Source organism: Panulirus ornatus, chromosome 5 (assembly GCF_036320965.1).
Source record: "Panulirus ornatus isolate Po-2019 chromosome 5, ASM3632096v1, whole genome shotgun sequence".
NCBI lineage: Eukaryota > Metazoa > Arthropoda > Malacostraca > Decapoda > Palinuridae > Panulirus > Panulirus ornatus.
The window spans coordinates 13,990,565-14,013,906 of NC_092228.1; the positions used below are offsets into that span (position 1 = coordinate 13,990,565).

General features: G+C 41.1%; 1 protein-coding gene across 39 annotated transcripts in view; it reads right to left on the reverse strand.

The window, feature by feature from the left end:
- Positions 1-23,342, reverse strand: part of LOC139748583 (uncharacterized) — a 978,916-nt gene that overhangs the window by 75,951 nt on the left and 879,623 nt on the right. For 36 of the 39 annotated variants that reach the window (XM_071661646.1, XM_071661679.1, XM_071661676.1 and 33 more), the window contains 2 exons: positions 22,327-22,395; positions 21,201-21,260 (listed from right to left, as the gene is read on the reverse strand). In XM_071661646.1, the coding sequence (XP_071517747.1) occupies positions 21,201-21,260; positions 22,327-22,395 (129 nt within the window). The remainder of the gene's footprint in view (positions 1-21,200; positions 21,261-22,326; positions 22,396-23,342) is intronic. The other 3 variants (XM_071661666.1, XM_071661650.1, XM_071661684.1) reach the window with 1 other exon arrangement.

Genomic DNA, 23,342 nt, shown 5'->3' on the forward strand with positions numbered 1-23,342 from the left:
TCCACCCACAGTGTAACCTCTTGCATGCTAAGCCCAGCAACACCTGTGGACTACAGATGCTCCTCGACCTACCATGGGGCTACATTCGGATAAACCCATCATAAGTTGAAAATATATTTGATACATTTAATACTGTATATCTAACCTACCAAACATCATAGCTTAGCCTAGCTTACCTTAAACATTCTCAAAACACTCACATTAGCCCACAGCTGGACAAAATCATCTAACACAAAGCCTATTTTAAATGAAGTGTTCAATACCTCATGTGATTTATTGAATATTGTACTGAAAAAAAAGAAACAGAATGGTTGTATGGGTACTCACCATGAACATACACAGCTGAAAGCACACTGTGCCTGAAGAATGTTTGAAGCATATAACACTAAAATTAATTGCTAGATGATGAGGATGCTATATCGACAGGGTCATCAATTTCTCTCCCTTTTGATGAAGTTCAAGAATAGCTTGTACATGGCACTCATGATTGCATGGCTGACTGGAAGCTGCGGCTCGCTGCCACTGTACAGCATCATGAAAGAGTATTGTACTGCATAACACTTGCCCGAGGAAAAGATCAAAATTTAAAATTTGAAGTACAGTTTGTACTAAATGCGTACTGCTATCGCACCATCCTAAGGTTGAAATCTCGTGAGTCAAACCATCGTAAGTCATGGAGCACCTGTACATATGGCATCCCTGGGGATACAGGAAAAAGTACACTGCCCACATATCTCCTGCATGTTGCATAAAAATAATAAGAGGGGTGGGAGTGGGGAGACTGGAATCATCTCCTGTTTTACAATCTAAAATAAGAAACAGAGGATGGACCCATGTGAGGAATTTTTCCTCCTAGGCTCATTCATCTGTTATGTAATGGAACCTCACTCATGTGGGAACTGGCATATATAAACAGGAGGGTGAAAGGCATGCAAAGAATAGAGTGAATGGGAAAGAGGTGGTTACTGGGTGTGAGTGTGAACCAACGTTGCCTTTTTTGTTTTTTCTGGCACTACCTCTCTCTCTCTCTCTCTCTCAAGAGAGAGAGAGAGAGAGATGCTATTTCCTGTGTGGTGGGGTAGCAACAGAAATGGATGAAGGCAAGCAAGTATAAATATGTACATGCGTATAAATGTATATGTCTGTGTATGTATATGTATATATATGCATGTATGAGCATTTATGTATATGTATATATATATATATATATATATATATATATATATATATATATATATATATATGCATGTATGAGCATTTATGTGTATGTATATATATATATATATATATATATATATATATAATTTTCTTTATTATACTTTGTCGCTGTTTCCCACACTAGCGAGGTAGTGCCAGGAAACAGACAAAAGAATGGCCCAATCCACCCACATACACATGTATATACACACATGTCCACAAAAGCATATATACATACCTATACATTTCAATGCATACATATATATACATACACAGACATATACACATGTACATCATTCATACTTGCTGCCTTTATTCATTCCCATCGCCACCCCACCACACATGAAATGACAACCCCCACTCCCTGCATGCGCACGAGGTAGTGCTAGGAAAAGACAACAAAGGCCACATTTGTTCACACTCAGTCTCTAGCTGTCATGTATAATGCACCAAAACCACAGCTCCCTTTCCACATCCAGGCCCCACAAAACTTTTTACCCCAGATCCTTCATATGTCCTGGTTCAATCCACTGACAGCATGTCGACCCCAGTATAACACGTCGTTCCAATTCACTCTATTCCTTGCATGCCTTTCACCCTCCTGCACGTTCGAGCCCCAATTGCTCAAAATCTTTTTCACTCCATCCTTCCACTTCCAATTTGGTCTCCCACTTCTCGTTCCCTCCACCTCTGACACATATATCCTCTTGGTCAATCTTTCCTCACTCATTCTCTCCATGAGACCAAACCATTTTAATACACCCTCTTCTGCTCTCTCAACCACACTCCTTTTATTACCACACATCTCTCTTACCCTTTCATTACTTACTCGATCTAACCACCCCATACAACATATTGTCTTCAAACATCTCATTTCCAACACATCCACCATCCTCCGCACAACTCTCTCTATAACCCATGCCTTGTAACCATATAACATTGTTGGAACCACTATTCCTTCAAACATACTCATTTTTGCTAACTGAGATAATGTTCTCGCCTTCTACACATTCTTCAACGTTCGCAGAATTTTTGCCCCCCTTCCCCACCCTGTGACTCACTTCCGCTTCCATGGTTCCAACCACTGCCAAAACCACTCCCAGATATCTAAAACACTTCACTTCCTCCAGTTTTTCTCCATTCAAACCTACCTCCCAATTGACTTGTCCCTCAACCCTACTGTACCTCATAGCCTTGCTCTTATTCACACTTACTCTCAGCTTTCTTCTTTCATATACTTTACCAACCTCATAGCCTTGCTCTTCTTCACACTTACTCTCAGCTTTCTTCTTTCATATACTTTACCAAACTCAGTCACCAGCTTCTGCAGTTTCTCACCCGAATCAGCCACCAGTGCTGTATCATCAGCGAACAACAACTGACTCACTTCCCAAGCCCTCTCATCCACAACAGACTGCATACTTGCCCCTCTTTCCAAAACTCTTGCATTCACCTCCCTAACCACCTCATCCATAAACAAATTAAACAACCATGGAGACATCATGCCCCCCTGCCACAACCAACATTCACTAAAAACCAATCACTTTCCTCTCTTCCTTCTCGTACACATGCCTTACATCCTTGATAAAAACTTTTCACTGCTTCTAGCAACTTGCCTCCCACACCATATATTCTTAATACCTTCCATAGAGCATCTCTATCAACTCTATCATATGCCTTCTCCAGATCCATAAATGCTACATACAAATCCATTTGCTTTTCAAAGTATTTCTCACATACATTCTTCAAAGCAAACACCTGATCCACACATCCTCTACCACTTCTGAAACCACACTGCTCTCCCCCAATTTGATGCTTTGTACATGCCTTCACCCTCTTAATCAATGCCCTCCCATATAATTTACCAGGAATACTTAACAAACTTATACTGTGTAATTCTAACACTCACCTTTATCCCCTTTACCTTTGTACGATGGCACTATGCATGCATTCCGCCAATCCTCAGGCACTTTACCATGATCCATACATACATTGAATATCCACACCAACCCGTCACCAACACAGTCATGCCCTTTTTTAATAAATTCCACTGCAATACCATCCAAACCCGCCGCCTTGCCAGGTTTCATCTTCCGCAAAGCTTTCACCACCTCTTCTCTGTTTATCAGATCATTCTCCCTAACCCTCTCACTTCGCATACCACCTCGACCAAAACACCCTATATCTACCACACTATCAACTAACACATTCAACAAACCTTCAAAGTAATCACTCCATCTCCTTCTCACATCACCACTACTTGTTATTACCTCCCCATTAGGCCCCTTCACTAATGTTCCCATTTGTTCTCTTGTCTTATGCACTTTATTTACCTCCTTCCAAAACATTTTTTTATTCTCCCTAAAATCTAATGATACTCTCTCACCGCAACTCTCATTTGCCCTCTTTTTCACCTCTTGCACCTCTCTCTTGACCTTCTGCCTCCTTCTTTTATACATCTTCCAGTCATTTGCATTATTTCCCTGCAAAAATCATCCAAATGCCTCTCTCTTCTCTTTCTCTAATAATCTTACTACATCCCACCACTCACTACCTTTTCTAATCTGCCCACCTCCCACGCTTCTCAAGCCACAAGCATCTTTTGCATAAGCCATCACTGCTTCCCTAAATACATCCCATTCCTCCCCAACTCCCCTTATGTCCTTTGCTCTCACCTTTTTCCATTCTGCACTCAATCTCTCCTGGTACTTCCTCATACAAGTCTGCTTCCCAAGCTCACTTACTCTCACCACTCTCTTCACCCCAACATTCTCTCTTCTTTTCTGAAAACCTCTACAAATCTTCACCTTCGCCTCCACAAGATAATGATCCTCTTAGCACATTAACATCCAAAAGTCTCTCTTTCATGCGCCTATCAATTAACACGTAATCCAACAATGCTCTCTGGCCATCTCTTCTACTCAGTACATACACTTATGTATGTCTCTCTTTTTAAACCAGGTATTTCCAATCATCAGTCCTTTTTCAGATTTGTGTGCTGAATAATATATATATATATATATATATATATATATATATATATATATATATATATATATATATATATATATATATATTTATCCCTGGGATAGGGGATTAAGAATACTTCCCACGTATTCCCTGCGTGTCGTAGAAGGCGACTAAAAGGGGAGGGAGGGCGGGGCTGGAAATCCTCCCCTCTCGTTTTTTTTAATTTTCCAAAAGAAGGAACAGAGAATTGGGCCAGGTGAGGGTATTCCCTCAAAGGCCCAGTCCTCTGTTCTTAATGCTACCTCGCTAACGCGGGAAATGGCGAATAGTTTAAAAGAAAAGAAAGAAGAAAAGATATATATATATATATATATATATATATATATATATATATATATATATATATATATATATATATTTTTTTTTTTTTTGCTTTGTCGCTGTCTCCCGCGTTTGCAAGGTAGCGCAAGGAAACAGACGAAAGAAATGGCCCAACCCACCCCCATACACATGTATATACATACGTCCACATACGCAAATATACATACCTACACAGCTTTCCATGGTTTACCCCAGACGCTTCACATGCCTTGATTCAATCCACTGACAGCACGTCAACCCCGGTATACCACATCGCTCCAATTCACTCTATTCCTTGCCCTCCTTTAACCCTCCTGCATGTTCAGGCCCCGTTCACACAAAATCTTTTTCACTCCATCTTTCCACCTCCAATTTGGTCTCCCTCTTCTCCTCGTTCCCTCCACCTCCGACACATATATCCTCTTGGTCAATCTTTCCTCACTCATTCTCTCCATGTGCCCAAACCATCTCAAAACACCCTCTTCTGCTCTCTCAACCACGCTCTTTTTATTTCCACACATCTCTCTTACCCTTACATTACTTACTCGATCAAATCACCTCACACCAGACATTGTCCTCAAACATCTCATTTCCAGCACATCCATCCTCCTGCGCACAACTCTATCCATAGCCCACGCCTCGCAACCATACAACATTGTTGGAACCACTATTCCTTCAAACATACCCATTTTTGCTTTCCGAGATAATGTTCTCGACTTCCACACATTCTTCAAGGCTCCCAGAATTTTCGCCCCCTCCCCCACCCTATGATCCACTTCTGCTTCCATGGTTCCATCCGCTGCCAGATCCACTCCCAGATATCTAAAACACTTCACTTCCTCCAGTTTTTCTCCATTCAAACTCACCTCCCAATTGACTTGACCCTCAACCCTACTGTACCTAATAACCTTGCTCTTATTCACATTTACTCTTAACTTTCTTCTTTCACACACTTTACCAAACTCAGTCACCAGCTTCTGCAGTTTCTCACATGAATCAGCCACCAGCGCTGTATCATCAGCGAACAACAACTGACTCACTTCCCAAGCTCTCTCATCCCCAACAGACTTCACACTTGCCCCTCTTTCCAAAACTCTTGCATTCACCTCCCTAACAACCCCATCCATAAACAAATTAAACAACCATGGAGACATCACACACCCCTGCCGCAAACCTACATTCACTGAGAACCAATCACTTTCCTCTCTTCCTACACGTACACATGCCTTACATCCTCGATAAAAACTTTTCACTGCTTCTAACAACTTGCCTCCCACACCATATATTCTTAATACCTTCCACAGAGCATCTCTATCAACTCTATTATATGCCTTCTCCAGATCCATAAATGCTACATACAAATCCATTTGCTTTTCTAAGTATTTCTCACATACATTCTTCAAAGCAAACACCTGATCCACACATCCTCTACCACTTCTGAAACCACACTGCTCTTCCCCAATCTGATGCTCTGTACATACCTTCACCCTCTCAATCAATACCCTCCCATATAATTTACCAGGAATACTCAACAAACTTATACCTCTGTAATTTGAGCACTCACTCTTATCCCCTTTGCCTTTGTACAATGGCACTATGCACACATTCCACCAATCCTCAGGCACCTCACCATGAGTCATACATACATTAAATAACCTTACCAACCAGTCAACAATACAGTCACCCCCTTTTTTAATAAATTCCACTGCAATACCATCCAAACCTGCTGCCTTGCCGGCTTTCATCTTCCGCAAAGCTTTTACTACCTCTTCTCTGTTTACCAAGTCATTTTCCCTAACCCTCTCACTTTGCACACCGCCTCGACCAAAACACCCTATATCTGCAACTCTATCATCAAACACATTCAACAAACCTTCAAAATACTCACTCCATCTCCTTCTCACATCACCACTACTTGTTATCACCTCCCCATTTGCGCCCTTCACTGAAGTTCCCATTTGCTCCCTTGTCTTACGCACTTTATTTACCTCCTTCCAGAACATCTTTTTATTCTCCCTAAAATTTAATGATACTCTCTCACCCCAACTCTCATTTGCCCTTTTTTTCACCTCTTGCACCTTTCTCTTGACCTCCTGTCTCTTTCTTTTATACATCTCCCACTCAATTGCATTTTTTCCCTGCAAAAATCGTCCAAATGCCTCTCTCTTCTCTTTCACTAATACTCTTACTTCTTCATCCCACCACTCACTACCCTTTCTAATCAACCCACCTCCCACTCTTCTCATGCCACAATCATCTTTTGCGCAATCCATCACTGATTCCCTAAATACATCCCATTCCTCCCCCACTCCCCTTACTTCCATTGTTCTCACCTTTTTCCATTCTGTACTCAGTCTCTCCTGGTACTTCCTCACACAAGTCTCATTCCCAAGCTCACTTACTCTCACCACCCTCTTCACCCCAACATTCACTCTTCTTTTCTGAAAACCCATACAAATCTTCACCTTAGCCTCCACAAGATAATGATCAGACATCCCTCCAGTTGCACCTCTCAGCACATTAACATCCAAAAGTCTCTCTTTCGCGCGCCTGTAAATTAACACGTAATCCAATAACGCTCTCTGGCCATCTCTCCTACTTACATAAGTATACTTATGTATATCTCGCTTTTTAAACCAGGTATTCCCAATGTCTTGGGAGTAAAGTCAGGGGTTAGTGAGAGGACAGCAAGGGAAGGAGTAGCAGTACTCCTGAAACAGGAGTTGTGGGAGTATGTGATAGAATGTAAGAAAGTAAATTCTCAATTAATATGGGTAAAACTGAAAGTTGATAGAGAGAGATGGGTGATTATTGGTGCATATGCACCTGGGCATGAGAAGAAAGATCATGAGAGGCAAGTGTTTTGGAAGCAGCTGAATGAGTGTGTTAGTGGTTTTGATGCACGAGACCGGGTTATAGTGATGGGTGATTTGAATGCAAAGGTGAGTAATGTGGCAGTTGAGGGAATAATTGGTATACATGGGGTGTTCAGTGTTGTAAATGGAAATGGTGAAGAGCTTGTAGATTTATGTGCTGAAAAAGGACTGATGATATATATATATATATATATATATATATATATATATATATATATATATATATATATATATATTTTATTTATTTATTCTACTTTGTCAATGTCTCCTGCGTTAGCGAGGTAGCGCAAGGAAACAGACGAAAGAATGGCCCAACCCACCCATATACACATGTATATACATACACGTCCACACGCAAATATACATACCTATACATCTCAACATATACATATATATACACACACAGACATATACATAGATACACATGTATATAATTCATACTGTGTACCCTTGTCCATTCCCATCGCCACCTTCCCACACATAAAATAACAACCCCCTCCCCCCTCATGTGTGCGAGGTACCGTTAGGAAAAGACAACAAAGGCCACATTCGTTCACACTCAGTCTCTAGCTGTCATGTAATAATGCACCAAAACCACAGCTCCCTTTCCACATCCAGGCAACACAGAACTTTCCATGGTTTACCCTGGATGCTTCACATGCATTGGTTCAATCCATTGACAGCACATCGACCCCGGTATACCACATCGTTCCAATTCACTCTATTCCTTGCAAGCCTTTCACCCTCCTGCATGTTCAGGCCCCGATCACTCAAAATCTTTTTCACTCCGTCTTTCACCTCCAATTTGGTCTCCCACTTCTCCTCGTTCCCTCCACCTCTGACACATATATCCTCCTGGTCAATCTTTCCTCACTCATTCTCTCCATGTGACCAAACCATTTCAAAACACCCGCTTCTGCTCTCTCAACCACACTCTTTTTATTACCACACATCTCTCTTACCCTATTATTACTTACTCGATCAAACCACCTCACACCACATACTGTCCTCAAACATCTCATTTCCAGCACATCCACCCTCCTCCACACAACTCTATCCATAGCCCACGCCATGCAACCATATAACATTGTTGGAACAACTATTCCGTCCAACATACCCATTTTTGCTTTTCGAAATAATGTTCTTGACTTCCAAACTTTCTTCAACGCTCCCAAAATTTTTGCCCCCTTCCCCACCCTATGATTCACTTCCACTTCCTTGGTTCCATATGCTGCCAAATCCACTCCCAGATATCTAAAACACTTAAACTTCCTCCAGTTTTTCTCCATTAAAACTTACCTACCAATTGACTTGACCCTCAACCCTGCTGTACCTAATAACCTTGCTCTTATTCACATTTAGTCTCAACTTTCTTCTTTCACACACTTTATCAAACTCAGTCACCAGCTTCTGCAATTTCTCACATGAATCAGCCACCAGTGCTGTATCATCAGCGAACAACAACTGACTCACTTCCCAAGCTCTCTCATCCACAACAGACAGCATACTTGCCCATCTTTCCAAAACTCTTGCATTCACCTCCCTATACATGTATGTATACATATATATATATATATATATATATATATATATATATATATATATATATGAGAAAGAATACTTCCCATGTATTCCCTGTGTGTCGTAGAAGGCGACTAAAAGGGGAGGGAGCGGGGGGCTGGAAATCCTCCCCTCTTGTTTTCTTTTTTTAATTTTCCAAAAGAAGGAACAGAGAAGGGGGCCAGGTGAGGATGTTCGCTCAGAGGCCCAGTCCTCTGTTCTTAATGCTACCTTGCTGATGCGGGAAATGGCGAATAGTTTGAAAAAAAAAAAAAAAACTGGAGAAAAACTGGAGGAAGTGAAGTGTTTTAGATATCTGGGAGTGGATCTGGCAGCAGATGGAAACATGGAAGCGGAAGTGGATCATAGGGTGGGGAGGGGGCGAAAATTCTGGGAGCCTTGAAGAATGTGTGGAAGTCGAGAACATTATCTCGGAAAGCAAAAATGGGTATGTTTGAAGGAATAGTGGTTCCAACAATGTTGTATGGTTGCGAGGCGTGGACTATGGATAGAGTTGTGCGCAGGAGGATGGATGTGCTGGAAATGAGATGTTTGAGGACAATGTGTGGTGTGAGGTGGTTTGATCGAGTAAGTAACGTAAGGGTAAGAGAGATGTGTGGAAATAAAAAGAGCGTGGTTGAGAGAGCAGAAGAGGGTGTTTTGAAATGGTTTGGTCACATGGAGAGAATGAGTGAGGAAAGATTGACCAAGAGGATATATGTGTCGGAGGTGGAGGGAACGAGGAGAAGAGGGAGACCAAATTGGAGGTGGAAAGATGGAGTGAAAAAGATTTTGTGTGATCGGGGCCTGAACATGCAGGAGGGTGAAAGGAGGGCAAGGAATAGAGTGAATTGGAACGATGTGGTATACCAGGGTTGACGTGCTGTCAGTGGATTGAATCAAGGCATGTGAAGCGTCTGGGGTAAACCATGGAAAGCTGTGTAGGTATGTATATTTGTGTGTGTGGACGTATGTATATACATGTGTATGGGGGTGGGTTGGGCCATTTCTTTCGTCTGTTTCCTTGCGCTACCTCGCAAACGCGGGAGACAGCGACAAAGCAAAAAAAAAAAAAAAAAAAAAAAAAAAAAAAAAAATATATATATATATATATATATATATATATATATATATATATATATATATATATATATATATATATATATATTTTTTTTTTGCCGCTGTCTCCCGTGTTTGCGAGGTAGCGCAAGGAAACAGACGAAAGAAATGGCCCAACCCACCCCCATACACATGTATATACATACGTCCACACACGCAAATATACATACCTACACAGCTTTCCATGGGTTACCCCAGAAGCTTCACATGCCCTGATTCAATCCACTGACAGCACGTCAACCCCGGTATACCACATCGATCCAATTCACTCTAATCCTTGCCTGCTTTTCACCCTCCTGCATGTTCAGGCCCCGATCACTCAAAATCTTTTTCACTCCATCTTTCCACCTCCAATTTGGTCTCCCACTTCTCCTCTTTCCCTCCACCTCCGACACATATATCCTCTTGGTCAATCTTTCCTCACTCATTCTCTCCATGTGCCCAAACCATTTCAAAACACCCTCTTCTGCTCTCTCAACCATGCTCTTTTTATTTCCACACATCTCTCTTACCCTTACGTTACTTACTCGATCAAATCACCTCACACCACACAATGTCCTCAAACATCTCATTTCCAGCACATCCACCCTCCTGTGCACAACTCTATCCATAGCCCACGCCTCGCAACCATACAACATTGTTGGAACCACTATTCCTTCAAACATACCCATTTTTGCTTTCCGAGATAATGTTCTCGACTTCCACACATTCTTCAAGGCTCCCAGAATTTTCGCCCCCTCCCCCACCCTATGATCCACTTCCTGCTTCCATGGTTCCATCCGCTGCCAGATCCACTCCCAGATATCTAAAACACTTTACTTCCTACAGTTTTTCTCCATTCAAACTTACCTCCCAATTGACTTGACCCTCAACCCTACTGTACCTAATAACTTTGCTCTTATTCACATTTACTCTTAACTTTCTTCTTTCACACACTTTATCAAACTCAGTCACCAGCTTCTGCAGTTTCTCACATGAATCAGCCACCAGCGCTGTATCATCAGCGAACAACAACTGACTCACTTCCCAAGCTCTATCATCCCCAACAGACTTCATACTTGCCCCTCTTTCCAAAACTCTTGCATTCACCTCCCTAACGACCCCATCCATAAACAAATTAAACAACCATGGAGACATCACACACCCCTGCCGCAAACCTACATTCACTGAGAACCAATCACTTTCCTCTCTTCCTACACGTACACATGCCTTACATCCTCGATAAAAACTTTTCACTGCTTCTAACAACTTGCCTCCCACACCATATATTCTTAATACCTTCCACATAAAGAAAGAGACAGGAGGTCAAGAGAAAGGTGCAAGAGGTGAAAAAGAGGGCAAATGAGAGTTGGGGTGAGAGAGTATCATTAAATTTTAGGGAGAATAAAAAGATGTTCTGGAAGGAGGTAAATAAAGTGCGTAAGACAAGGGAGCAAATGGGAACTTCAGTGAAGGGTGCAAATGGGGAGGTGATAACAAGTAGTGGTGATGTGAGAAGGAGATGGAGTGAGTATCTTGAATGTTTCTTGAATGTGTTTGATGATAGAGTTGCAGATATAGGGTGTTTTGGTCGAGGCGGTGTGCAAAGTGAGAGGGTTAGGGAAAATGACTTGGTAAACAGAGAAGAGGTAGTGAAAGCTTTGCGGAAGATGAAAGCCGGCAAGGCAGCAGGTTTGGATGGTATTGCAGTGGAATTTATTAAAAAAGGGGGTGACTGTATTATTGACTGGTTGGTAAGGTTATTTAATGTATGTATGACTCATGGTGAGGTGCCTGAGGATTGGCGGAATGCGTGCATAGTGCCATTGTACAAAGGCAAAGGGGATCAGAGTGAGTGCTCAAATTACAGAGGTTTAAGTTTGTTGAGTATTCCTGGTAAATTATATGGGAGGGTATTGATTGAGAGGGTGAAGGCATGTACAGAGCATCAGATTGGGGAAGAGCAGTGTGGTTTCAGAAGTGGTACAGGATGTGTGGATCAGGTGTTTGCTTTGAAGAATGTATGTGAGAAATACTTAGAAAAGCAAATGGATTTGTATGTAGCATTTATGGATCTGGAGAAGGCATATGATAGAGTTGATAGAGATGCTCTGTGGAAGGTATTAAGAATATATGGTGTGAGGGGCAAGTTGTTAGAAGCAGTGAAAAGTTTTTATCGAGGATGTAAGGCTTGTGTACGTGTAGGAAGAGAGGAAAGTGATTGGTTCTCAGTGAATGTAGGTTTGCGGCAGGGGCGTGTGATGTCTCCATGGTTGTTTAATTTGTTTATGGATGGGGTTGTTAGGGAGGTGAATGCAAGAGTTTTGGAAAGAGGGGCAAGTATGAAGTCTGTTGTGTATGAGAGGGCTTGGGAAGTGAGTCACTTGTTGTTCGCTGATGATACAGCGCTGGTGGCTGATTCATGTGAGAAACTGAAGAAGCTGGTGACTGAGTTTGGTAAAGTGTGTGAAAGAAGAAAGTTAAGAGTAAATGTGAATAAGAGCAAAGTTATTAGGTACAGTAGGGTTGAGGGTCAAGTCAATTGGGAGGTAAGTTTGAATGGAGTAAAACTGGAGGAAGTAAAGTGTTTTAGATATCTGGGAGTGGATCTGGCAGCGGATGGAACCATGGAAGTGGAAGTGAATCATAGGGTGGGGGAGGGGGCGAAAATCCTGGGAGCCTTGAAGAATGTGTGGAAGTCGAGAACATTATCTCGGAAAGCAAAAATGGCTATGTTTGAAGGAATAGTGGTTCCAACAATGTTGTATGGTTGTGAGGCGTGGGCTATGGATAGAGTTGTGCGTAGGAGGGTGGATGTGCTGGAAATGAGATGTTTGAGGACAATGTGTGGTGTGAGGAGGTTTGATCGAGTAAGTAATGTAAGGGTAAGAGAGATGTGTGGAAATAAAAAGAGCATGGTTGAGAGAGCAGAAGAGGGTGTTTTGAAATGGTTTGGGCACATGGAGAGAATGAGTGAGGAAAGATTGACCAAGAGGATATATGTGTCGGAGGTGGAGGGAACGAGGAGAAGTGGGAGACCAAATTGGAGGTGGAAAGATGGAGTGAAAAAGATTTTGTGTGATCGGGGCCTGAACATGCAGGAGGGTGAAAGGAGGGCAAGGAATAGAGTGAATTGGATCGATGTGGTATACCGGGGTTGACGTGCTGTCAGTGGATTGAATCAGGGCATGTGAAGCGTCTGGGGTAAACCATGGAAAGCTGTGTAGGTATGTATATTTGCATGTGTGGACGTATGTATATACATGTGTATATGGGGGTGGGTTGGGCCATTTCTTTCATCTGTTTCCTTGTGCTACTTCGCAAACGCGGGAGACAGCGGCAAAAAAAAAAAAAAAAAAATATATATATATATATATATATATATATATATATATATATATATATATATATATATATTATTATTATCATTACTATCAGTATCATCAGTGACAAGCCATGCATTACAAAATTCCACACCCTTCCTTCCTTCACCTTAGGCAACCACACCAAAGACGCAGACACATTACTACTGCCTTGCTTGCCTGCACCTTGTCCACAACTACTACAGCCCTCCCTGCACGCGTGCATGCATGTCATACGACAGCATCAGCAGCAGCACAGAAAAAGAAGTAGCAGTAGTAGAAGCACAGTACAGGGGCAACACAGAGATGTGCCAACAATGGGTGGCGGGTGAGGAGGAAGAAGAAGAAGAACTTTGCTGTGATGATGCAGAGGACTTGGACACAAAATCAACAACACCAAAAGTAAGTCCAACACCACCACCACAACCTCCTTCACCTCGTCCAGTCCTGGGGATAGGGGAGAAAGAATACTTCCCACGTATTCCCTGCGTGTCGTAGAAGGCGACTAAAAGGGGAGGGAGCAGGTGGCTGGAAATCCTCCCCTCTTGTTTTTTTTTAATTTTCCAAAAGAAGGAACAGAGAAGGGGGCCAGGTGAGGATTTTCCCTCTAAGGCCCAGTCCTCTGTTCTTAACGCTACCTCGCAAACGTGGGAAATGGCGAATAATTTGAAAGAAAATATATATATATATATATATATATATATATATATATATTTTTTTTTTTGCTTTGTCACTGTCTCTCACGTTTGCGAGGTAGCGCAAGGAAACAGACGAAAGAAATGGCCCAACCCACCCCCATACACATGTATATACATACGTCCACACACGCAAATATACATACCTACACAGCTTTCCATGGTTTACCCCAGACGCTTCACATGCCCTGATTCAATCCACTGCCAGCACGTCAACCCTGGTATACCACATTGCTCCAAATCACTCTATTCCTTGCCCTCCTTTCACCCTCCTGCATGTTCAGGCCCCGATCACATAAAATCTTTTTCACTCCATCTTTCCACCTTCAATTTGGTCTCCCTCTTCTCCTCGTTCCCTCCACCTCCGACATATATATTCTCTTGGTCAATCTTTCCTCACTCATTCTCTCCATGTGCCCGAACCATTTCAAAACACCCTCTTCTGCTCTCTCAACCACGCTCTTTTTATTTCCACACATCTCTCTTACCCTTATGTTACTTACTCGATCAAACCACCTCACACCACATATTATCCTCAAACATCTCATTTCCAGCACATCCATCCTCCTGCGCACAACTCTATCCATAGCCCACGCCTCGCAACCATACAACATTGTTGGAACCACTATTCCTTCAAACACACCCATATATATATATATCCATACTTGCTGCCTTCATCCACTTCCATAGCCACCCCACCACACATGAATGGCAACCCCCTCCCCTGTGTGTGCATGAGGTAGCACTAGGAAAAGACAACAAAGGCCACATTCGTTCACATTCAGTCTCTAGTTGTCATGTGTAATGCACCAAAACCACAGCTCCCTTTCCACATCCAGGCCCCACAAAACCTTCCATGGTTTACCTCAGATGCTTCACATGCCCTGGTTCAATCCATTGACAACATGTCGACCCCATATACCACATTATTCCAATTCACTCTATTCCTTGCACGCCTTTCATCCTCCTGTATGTTCATGTCCTGATGGCTCAACATCCGTTTCACTTCTAATTTGGTCTCCCACTTCTACTTGTCCCCTCCACCTCTGACACATATATCCTCTTTGTCAATCTCCCCTTACTCATTCTCTCCATGTGACCAAACCATTTCAACACACCCTCTTCTGCTCTCTCAACCACACTCATTTTATTACTGTATATCTTTCTTACCTTTGGAGAGGCTGTAAAGTCTCGTCAAAGAGCTTCTCAGTCAAAAAAATTTCACCATTTCCCTGCTACTAAAAGCATAGTTGCCCTGGACTGCAGAAGCCTTTATCAAGACTTCCTGGCTAACACCAGGATGGACTCATTCTTAGCGAAAGGTTGTGCAGCATTAATTCTTTTGTTTATCATACTTTGTTGTTGTCTCCCGTGTTAGTGAGGTAGCGCAAGGAAACAGACGAAAGAATGGCCCAACCTACCCACATACACATGTATATACATACACGTCCACACACGCACATATACATACCAATACATTTCAATGTATACATATATATACATACACAGACATATACATATGTACACATGTTCATAATTTATACTGTCTGCCTTTATTCATTCCCATCGCCACCCTGCCACACATGAAATGACAAACCCCTCCCCCGCGGGTGCGCGAAGTAACGCTAGGAAAAAACAACAAAGGTCACATTCATTCACACTTAGTCTCTAGCTGTCACATATAATGCACCAAAACCACAGCTCCCTTTCAACATCCAGGCCCCACAAAACTTTCCATGGTTTACCCCAGACACTTCACATGCCCTCATTCAATCCACTGACAGCACGTTGACCCCGCTATACCACATTGTCCCAATTCACTCTATTCCTTGCACGCCTTTCTCCCTCCTGAATGTTCAGGCCCTGATCGCTCAAAATCTTTTTCACTCCATCTTTCCACCTCCAATTTGGTTTCCCACTTCTCCTTGTTCCCTCCACCTCTGACACATATATCCTCTTTGTCGATCTTTCCTCACTCATTCTCTCCATGCAGAGGAGGGTGGATGTGCTGGAAATCAGATATTTTTGCATAGGTTTAATAAATGCCATAAAGAAACCGAGATTTTTCACGATCACCAGTAAAACAAATTTCAATCATGTATGTGCAATTTGTACAGTGAAAGGATACGGAAAAGCATTTATGGCACACTTCTAAATCCCATCAAGACATTTCTATAATTATAGTACTGAATATTAATAAAAAATTATGACAATCGGTACATTAAATGCTTTTTATGGAGAATTATGTCAGGAAAAAAATTATAAAAAATGAAACTAAGGAAACAGTCCTCTTCATCCCAAATTTTTCATGTTCAGCACCTAAGTGTTAACTGTGGTACTGGCACCACTAATTGTGACTTTGGTAATGGTAATGGTGGCAATAATAGTAATGATAGAGGTAATTCTTTGGTTACAGTATCAAAGGTGTAGGTAGCACTGCTGCTTTACAGCGTATCATTATACACATACATATACTTGAATAAACAATAAAAAAGATTCAAAAACAGTGCACAGCAATAACAGGCAATCACATGGCAAGTGACTGTTTGCTAGCAAGTGGCAGTGTCCAACAAAACAGGCAGTTTGATGCATGAGGCTCTATAGTAGTGATACAAACTGCATTTTTTCTTTGAAAATTTCCTTATAACCTCATAACTCCTGCACCTATGAGTGGAAACTGTCCAAGTGAGTCTTCTGCTTCTCTTACAAGAAAATGAAGAAAAGCCTTCGTCGAGGTTAAGTTAGGTATTCTAAGGCATTTTGATACTTGTCAATGTGGCCTGGATTAAAGATGAGAATCAATATAACATTGCAGTATATACGATGGTTACATATATATTACATATATTATACTTGATCGCTGTTTCTCAAGTCAGCGAGGAAGCACCAGGGAACAGACGAAGAATGGCCCATCCACTCATATACACATGTATATACATAAATGCCCATACACACACATATACATATATATCAACATATATACATAGGGGCAAGTATGAAGTCTGTTGGGGATGAGAGAGCTTGGGAAGTGAGTCAGTTGTTGTTCACTGATGATACAGCGCTGGTGGCTGATTCATGTGAGAAACTGCAGAAGCTGGTGACTGAGTTTGGTAAAGTGTGTGGAAGAAGAAAGTTAAGAGTAAATGTGAATAAGAGCAAGGTTATTAGGTACAGTAGGGTTGAGGGTCAAGTCAATTGGGAGGTGAGTTTGAATGGAGAAAAACTGGAGGAAGTGAAGTGTTTTAGATATCTGGGAGTGGATCTGGCAGCGGATGGAACCATGGAAGAGGAAGTGGATCATAGGGTGGGGGAGGGGGCGAAAATTCTGGGGGGCCTTGAAGAATGTGTGGAAGTCGAGAACATTATCTCGGAAAGCAAAAATGGGTATGTTTGAAGGAATAGTGGTTCCAACAATGTTGTATGGTTGCGAGGCGTGGGCTATGGATAGAGTTGTGCGCAGGAGGATGGATGTGCTGGAAATGAGATGTTTGAGGACAATGTGTGGTGTGAGGTGGTTTGATCGAGTGAGTAACGTAAGGGTAAGAGAGATGTGTGGAAATAAAAAGAGCGTGGTTGAGAGAGCAGAAGAGGGTGTTTTGAAGTGGTTTGGGCACATGGAGAGGATGAGTGAGGAAAGATTGACCAAGAGGATATATGTGTCGGAGGTGGAGGGAGCAAGGAGAAGAGGGAGACCAAATTGGAGGTGGAAAGATGGAGTGAAAAAGATTTTGTGTGATCGGGGCCTGAACATGCAGGAGGGTGAAAGGAGGGCAAGGAATAGAGTGAATTGGAGCGATGTGGTATACCGGGGTTGACGTGCTGTCAGTGGATTGAATCAAGGCATTTGAAGCGTCTGGGGTAAACCATGGAAAGCTGTGTAGGTATGTATATTTGCGTGTGTGGACGTGTGTATATACATGTGTATGGGGGGGGGTTGGGCCATTTCTTTCGTCTGTTTCCTTGCGCTACCTCGCAAACGCGGGAGACAGCGACAAAGTATAAAAAAAAAAAAAAAAAAATATACATACACAGACATATACATATATACACATATACATATCCATACTTGCTTGCCTTCATCTATTCCTGGTGCTACCCCACCAAACAGGAAACAGCATCGCTACCCCCTGCTTCAGCAAGGTAATGCCAGGAAAACAGACAAAAAATGCCACATTCATTCACACTCAGTCTCTAGCTGTCATGTGTAATGCACCAAAACCACAGTTCCCTATCCACATCCAGACCCTACAGACCTTTAAATGGTTTACCCTAGACATTTAACATGCCCTGGTTCAGTCCATTGGCAGCAGGTAGACTCCAGTATACCGCATCATTCCAGTTCACTCTGTTCCTTTCCTTGCCTGCCTCTCACCCTCCTGTGTGTTCAGGCCCGCCCCAATTGCACAAAATCTTTTTCATTCCATCCTTCCACCTTCCACGCTTCTATGATTCCATTCACTGCTAAATCCACTCCCAGATATCTAAAACACTTCACTTCCTCTAATTTTTCTCCATTCAAACTTACATCCCAATTAACTTGTCCCTCAACCGTACTGAACCTAAAAACCTCGCTCCTATTCACATTTACACTCAACTTTCTCCTTTCACATGCTTTTCCAAATTCAGTCACCAACTTGGGCAATTTTTCACTTGAACCAGCCACCACAGCTGAATCATTGGCGAAGAACAACTGACTCACTTCCCAAGCCCTCTCATCCCCAACAGACAGCATACTCACCCCTCTCTCCAAAACTCTTGCAGTATATACGACTTATTCAGCAAAAAGTTAAAAGTGTACAGCTATTTTTGAACAAATTCTTCAAACTTCTACCATTAGAATAGGAGCCACTTAATTCTGGCCCTTTGTCTGCATAACTCCACCATGGCCTTCCCAGTCTCAAGATGCAAGGTCCTGATCAATTTGGGTTAGTGTTATCTATATACAGGTACACCACCAATTTTCTGGCACTCTTGGTTCCAAAGCCTTGCTGAATTAACCATTTTGCCAGACCAACCATGGTCACAAAATAATAATTAATCAACACACCTCTAACTCACTAATTCCATGACGCTTCTTGAATCTTTGAAGACATCCTTCACTATAGTTACACTCATGTTGTAATCTAAGTTCTTTATGGAACAACTTAGCCTGGTCCATTATCATGCTACCTGACATGTCCACTCCATCACTTTGATGCTGTCAAAACCATTCCATCATCACTCAATTATGCTCAGTACTCTTACCATCTTTCATAGTTCTTTTAACCATCATTTGCTTCTTGGAATCGCTGTCTGCACAGAATTTCAATATTTTCTGCCTTTGCTTCTTTATATCATAAACAGTTGATGAACCAAGGCTGTAGATGTCACATAGTTTACACACCAAAACACCAAGGTTCTACTTTATCTTGGATAGATATGGACTGGTGTTTATGTTTAACACCACGACTGACACTCTCATATGTCTTAGAAGCCATAGCTAGGGTTGAATTTAAGCAAAATAAGCTAAGAATCTCACAAAATTGTGGTATCACGACCAATAAGCACCGTGTAAAGAATGTAAATAAACGCGCCCTATACACAACGCCATCTGTTGCCGCTCAGTAAACTACTCTGGTGGCCGCGATAATTTCAAATTCCCTCACGTAATTTTGTCCGGACTAGAGGAAGTGCCGAACCATCAGTTGCCGGAAATTTGGTGGTGTACCTGTAATACAATACTAAAATACAACATTGAATGCTTTAATCTTTACTCAAATATCTATATCAATAATGCATTTGGACCATTCTGCATGTTCATTGACATTTTTTTCATGAGAAAATTGTGACGTGAAATCTCCTCCAAGAACATGACCCTTCTTTATCACCCTACATTCTCTGGTTCAACTGGTTCAACTATATGGTCTTTCTCTTAATTTTGCATTTTCCATGATTGTATCTCCAACATTAACTTAGTGATATCTATAAGTGTAACCAATCATAACAGTGTTTGTACTCTAGGTACTGTTAATGGTTGTGAAGGTGACAGTGGCATTGATAGTAGCGCTCTGGAAAGGATGAGAGGAGTACTGGTGATGGTAGCTACTAAAGGTTGTAATATCAGTGTACATGATTCTGATAATATGAGGTACTGTGTTATTGTGCTACAGTTCACTGGTTCATGAAGAGTCTCAAAGCATGCTCTGTAATGTAAGGAAACTTTAAAGGAAACCTTATTTTATTGATAAGTTCACTTGCAATGCTATTCTTACAATCATTTCAGTTTAATGTTTTTGCTTTTGTTGTTACAGTAAAATATCTGACATAAATTGTACTTGATATCATATGTATGAATTTACTGGTGCAAGGTAATGAAGTCCTTGTGGGAAAGGAAAGCATGGGCCACCTAAAAGGGGCGAACATGAGCCAAGCCAGCAATAACAAAATGATGGTAGTTGTGGTGGTACAGGAAAAGAAAATGAAAATGATGAGGGAAGCAATGGTAGTGATTTTGGGAATGATGCCTCTAGTACTCATAATAGTGATTCTGGTAATGATACTAGTAAGCTGATGGTACTGATAAGGGTTATGTTGGTAATGGTAATGATGAAAGTTGAGATAATGATGGATGTGGTGGTTCTGAAACTTGTTGGTTTTGTTAACAAAAATATTTGTGAAGGTTGGAGGTTGCACTAGTAGCAGTGGTAATGGTTTCAAGGCATTAATTATGGTGATGCTTGTAATGGTGGTAGAAAGGCTTTGATGAAAATACAGTTTGGATTTGTTTACTGATTCTGTCATGATATTCCTGCTAATGGAATTGTCAGGTGTTGTATCATACTGATGATAATAATTAGTACTAGTAACAGAAGTATCAACAATAGGACTGGCACTTGTGATACCTGTGCTAAAATTGGTTTTGGTGCTAGTGGAAAGGCATAAAACTTGTAAGTCATGTAATAAGGGTATAACAGTGGTAATACTGATAGGGTGGTGGATGCATTGGTGACCTTGTGTTCAAGACATTAAAACAACAAGCTGCATACCACAATATAAGTACAAATACACTGAAGTGAAAAGAAGGCACTGTTAACAGTATTTACCTTGTTCATGAGAGAGTGGTTGTGGCTGCTGCTCAGTAAGCTGGTCTGCCTCATGGGTCCCTGATAAACAATTACAAAGATAATTAGCAGCTGCAAATGTTACATGTATAGGTTTCTCCAAGTAGGAGAGTGTGGAGAGTAAGTCAGATACTGCTTGCTTCAGTTCTCAAGAGGGATATTTACTGATAAAGAATGATATAAAACTATGACAAAGAAATCATTATGAAGTAATCTAATTTATTAGCATAAAAACATGAATAAAGTAGGATATAACTCTACTTAAATGAGCAAAACTGAAGAAAAAATATACACAAATGAATAATATCTAAGCTATACTATACTTCTGAACTACACTATGAAGCACTATGGAGTGATGAACATAATGTATACACAACTTTCAACTAATCTTGCACAGCCAAATAAAACAACTAGTTTTAAGGAACTTCAAATGCAAAAGAGCTTTAAATGCACATAACACTTGTAAAATCATAATAATTCATAAGCAGTGAGGTAGAAGAGAAAATGCCTTTTATTCTGCTTGAGAAGTATAAAGAAATACAGTGTTTTTGATTCTGCGAAGTACTGGTACTGATCATATAATAATCAAAAGAGAGTATAGTGAAAATAGTTACATTTCAGATATTTCACCATATTATGAAAACTAAGGACTAATTTACTTTGGTAATGTGAGGCAACAAGCTTCTTTAAATTTTAGTTAGCTTGATACCTCAGCATATGTTGTTCTTTGTAACCAAAAAGCCTTAAAATTATGTTAAAGCAAAATGCAGATATCTGTATCTGAGGATTGGACATCTGCAAAGTTCATTCTTGATTATATCCAGATATTACTGTGTGGCTCTACTTTTTCGAACTATACTTTTTCGTATTCTTGCATATCTTGAATTACAAGAAATATTTTACTGACTTAGTTTACATCAAGAAACTTCTGATGATAGTATGGTCTTCACCATGACATTCTAAGTAACACATCCAGTTTTCACTAATCAAATGCATTTGAACTGCTAAGACATGCTCTAGCAGGGGGCATCAGTGAAAGCACTTGAACTACCAATCATTACAGCTAGGCATTTATTGCTCCAAGCTTCATGACTCAAATCCTTGTTACCTGGCAGAAGGAAAAAACCTTTGTAGAAGAAGGATTCTATTCCTGGGCGTTTACCATAGATACTAGGAGCTGACAGATGAGAGGGAAGAAAGATGGTGGGTATGAAGATAAACATAAAACTAATATCAAAACTTATTAAACATTAAATGCCATCAACACTACACAATAAAGCATCTGCTGCTAAGAATCAAAATATCTGTTGGCTTTGAAGGAAATTATAAATGTGTAATAGTTAGACACCATGGAATATTACCTTGAACATTCATATCTGACATTTAATTTTAAAAGCTACAAATATTAGATCTGACACCCAAAGACACACATGAAGCATAGAAGCATATCTAATCTATGAATCTGGCAGAAAAGACTTACTGTAATCTGATACATACATGACATTAAAAATAAAATTTCCATTGAGGCTATATTTACCTTTATGCACTTGTGCTACTCCATCTTGCTAAACATTAATTTGCCACAATCTAATCACCCAAAGCTTTCATTATATTAGGTTCTCATTTCAGAATTACTTCAGTAATAATATTCCCTTCATACTGTAAATTCTACTTTGAATAATACCATCTCATTCTACCTGCTTCCATAATTCTGATTTTCTAAACATTCCAATTCTAAAACTATTTTCAAACACTTTAAGCAACTTGTTTTGGCATTCAGCACTCATTATGAATAAACCATGAGACCACCACCCAAAAGTACCTACAGCTCATTTGCAAAATAAGCATGAGAAACAGTTCACCTTCAGGGTTCAGGGCACTGGCTGGGGTGGGATCCTCTTCCTGAGTCCCCCAAGAGGACTTTGTAACAGAAAGAGACTCCATCACCCGAGGCACAAAGCCAGCCATTAGAGGGCTCTCCACTGATTCCTGATTATGTACCAGTTGCTGCACCTCTTGCACCATATCAGTATGCTCCTGCTGCAACTGTGGCTCACGTAATGGTTTGACAGTGGCCACTCGTCGAGGATGTGGAGGACTTCTGCCTACAGGGGACTGAGCTCC